The 1,492-nt window shown below is 56.7% G+C and overlaps 1 protein-coding gene across 1 annotated transcript in view; it reads left to right on the top strand.

Annotated features, from left to right (window-relative positions):
- ZFTA (zinc finger translocation associated) overlaps positions 1 to 1,492 on the top strand; it is an 11,422-nt gene that overhangs the window by 2,371 nt on the left and 7,559 nt on the right. The window contains exon 2 of the mRNA XM_077759578.1: positions 1,206 to 1,442. Coding sequence (XP_077615704.1) covers positions 1,206 to 1,442 — 237 coding nt within the window. The remainder of the gene's footprint in view (positions 1 to 1,205; positions 1,443 to 1,492) is intronic.

The raw sequence follows: 1,492 nt of genomic DNA, 5'->3' as shown, positions 1-1,492 counted from the left end.
CAACCTGCCAGTGTCAGGTAATTATTTAGGTGATAAAGGTGAAGCTTTATCTTCATGGGGCGGCTGTGAGGATCAGTTGCTGAGAATGCTTCAGGACTGCAGAGCTTGGAGCCGTTTCTGGAGTGGCGCAGGAAGTGGGTAAAGAGAGAAGCATCCTGCAATAAAAGAATGGCTCCACGTGGACTTGATGCTTTTTTTTTTTTTTTGGTAACAAATAAAATGATCCTATTTAGGGGTGCCTGCTGATCCGAGGTTTGTGAGTTCGAGCCCCACAATGGGTATAGAGATTACTTAAAAATAAAATCTTAAAACAAAAATTATCCTATTTATATACCCTTAGGGAGAGAACTGGAAAGGACATATACCAAAGTGCTGCACAATAGCCAGCCCTGATGGTGGGTTACCCTGGTACTTCTTTTTTTAACCCATACTTAGGAGCATGTGAAGTCAGGTCTGTACCTCATTTTCCCTTTGTGGCCCTGGGCTTGGCGCGAGGGTGAGGGTAGGACATAATGAATGAAAGAATTCCCCCATCTCCTGGCACCGCCTGGCCGCCCCTCCAACCCCCAGCGGCTGAAAGTCATGCAGCTCCACCCTGAACGCGGGGCCAGCACTGGAGCGAACAGAGTGGAGCTGTAGGGCCGGGACTCAGTTTACCCAAAGTGACGTCTCCGGCAGGTCGTCATGGGGACAACATCTCCAACGGTTGACAGACACCTTTAGGCACTTCAGAAATGTTAGTTCTGGGCCCCTCTTCACAAACGCTTAGGGCAAAGGCCTCCCGTGCTCCGGGTCATTTAATATTTCCCATGGCTCCCGAAGGGCTGGAAGTGTTTCCTTGTTATAAGCTGTTGGTGCCTGTTAAGTCATGAACAGTATCAGTCTTGTCTGTCTGTTCACTGCCCAGCGCCTAAAGGCGTGTTGGCACACAGTAGGTATTGGGTGGGCGAATGAGTCTGTCGAGGGGGACTTCTTCAGCGGATCGCTGGATCCCCAGCGAAAAGCACACAACCCACCTCTAGATAATAAGACCCTGCATGGCCTCCGCACCCTGTAATTTGGTTCTCTAGGAATCGCCTTTGTTGTGGCCGACTAACCACAGGCAAAGCAAGCACCTGCTCCTCCAGCCGGTCCTCGCGGAAGGACCCCAGGCTGCCGCGCCCCGGACCGCTTCTCGCTGGTCCCTTCTCTCCGCTTTCTGGCAGCTGGGGCCCCCCCCGAGGCGTTTGGGGGCTTGCAGCCAGGGTCCGCCCCAGCGCTTCCCAGCCGTGGTGGCGCCCGTCCCCAGGTGCCCGACACCCCGCCCGGGGTCAGCGTCCTTCGCCTCCTCGGGCCGGGCGGGGGTCCTGGGGCCGCGTCAAGGGCCTCCCCTGGCACCCCCCAGGCCTCCGGGGGCCGGAGCCTGAGTCACGGCGGCACACGCCTTCTCCTCCCCGCTTCCAGTCTGGGGCCCCCTCCGTCCCGCAGCGTCGGGCCCCGGCCCCGCTGGCTT

Source organism: Crocuta crocuta, unplaced genomic scaffold (assembly GCF_008692635.1).
Source record: "Crocuta crocuta isolate KB4526 unplaced genomic scaffold, BGI_CrCroc_1.0 scaffold53, whole genome shotgun sequence".
NCBI classification, from domain to species: Eukaryota; Metazoa; Chordata; class Mammalia; order Carnivora; family Hyaenidae; genus Crocuta; species Crocuta crocuta.
The sequence above is the reverse complement of the archived record's forward strand: the minus strand, read 5'-3'. Positions and strand labels throughout refer to the sequence as shown.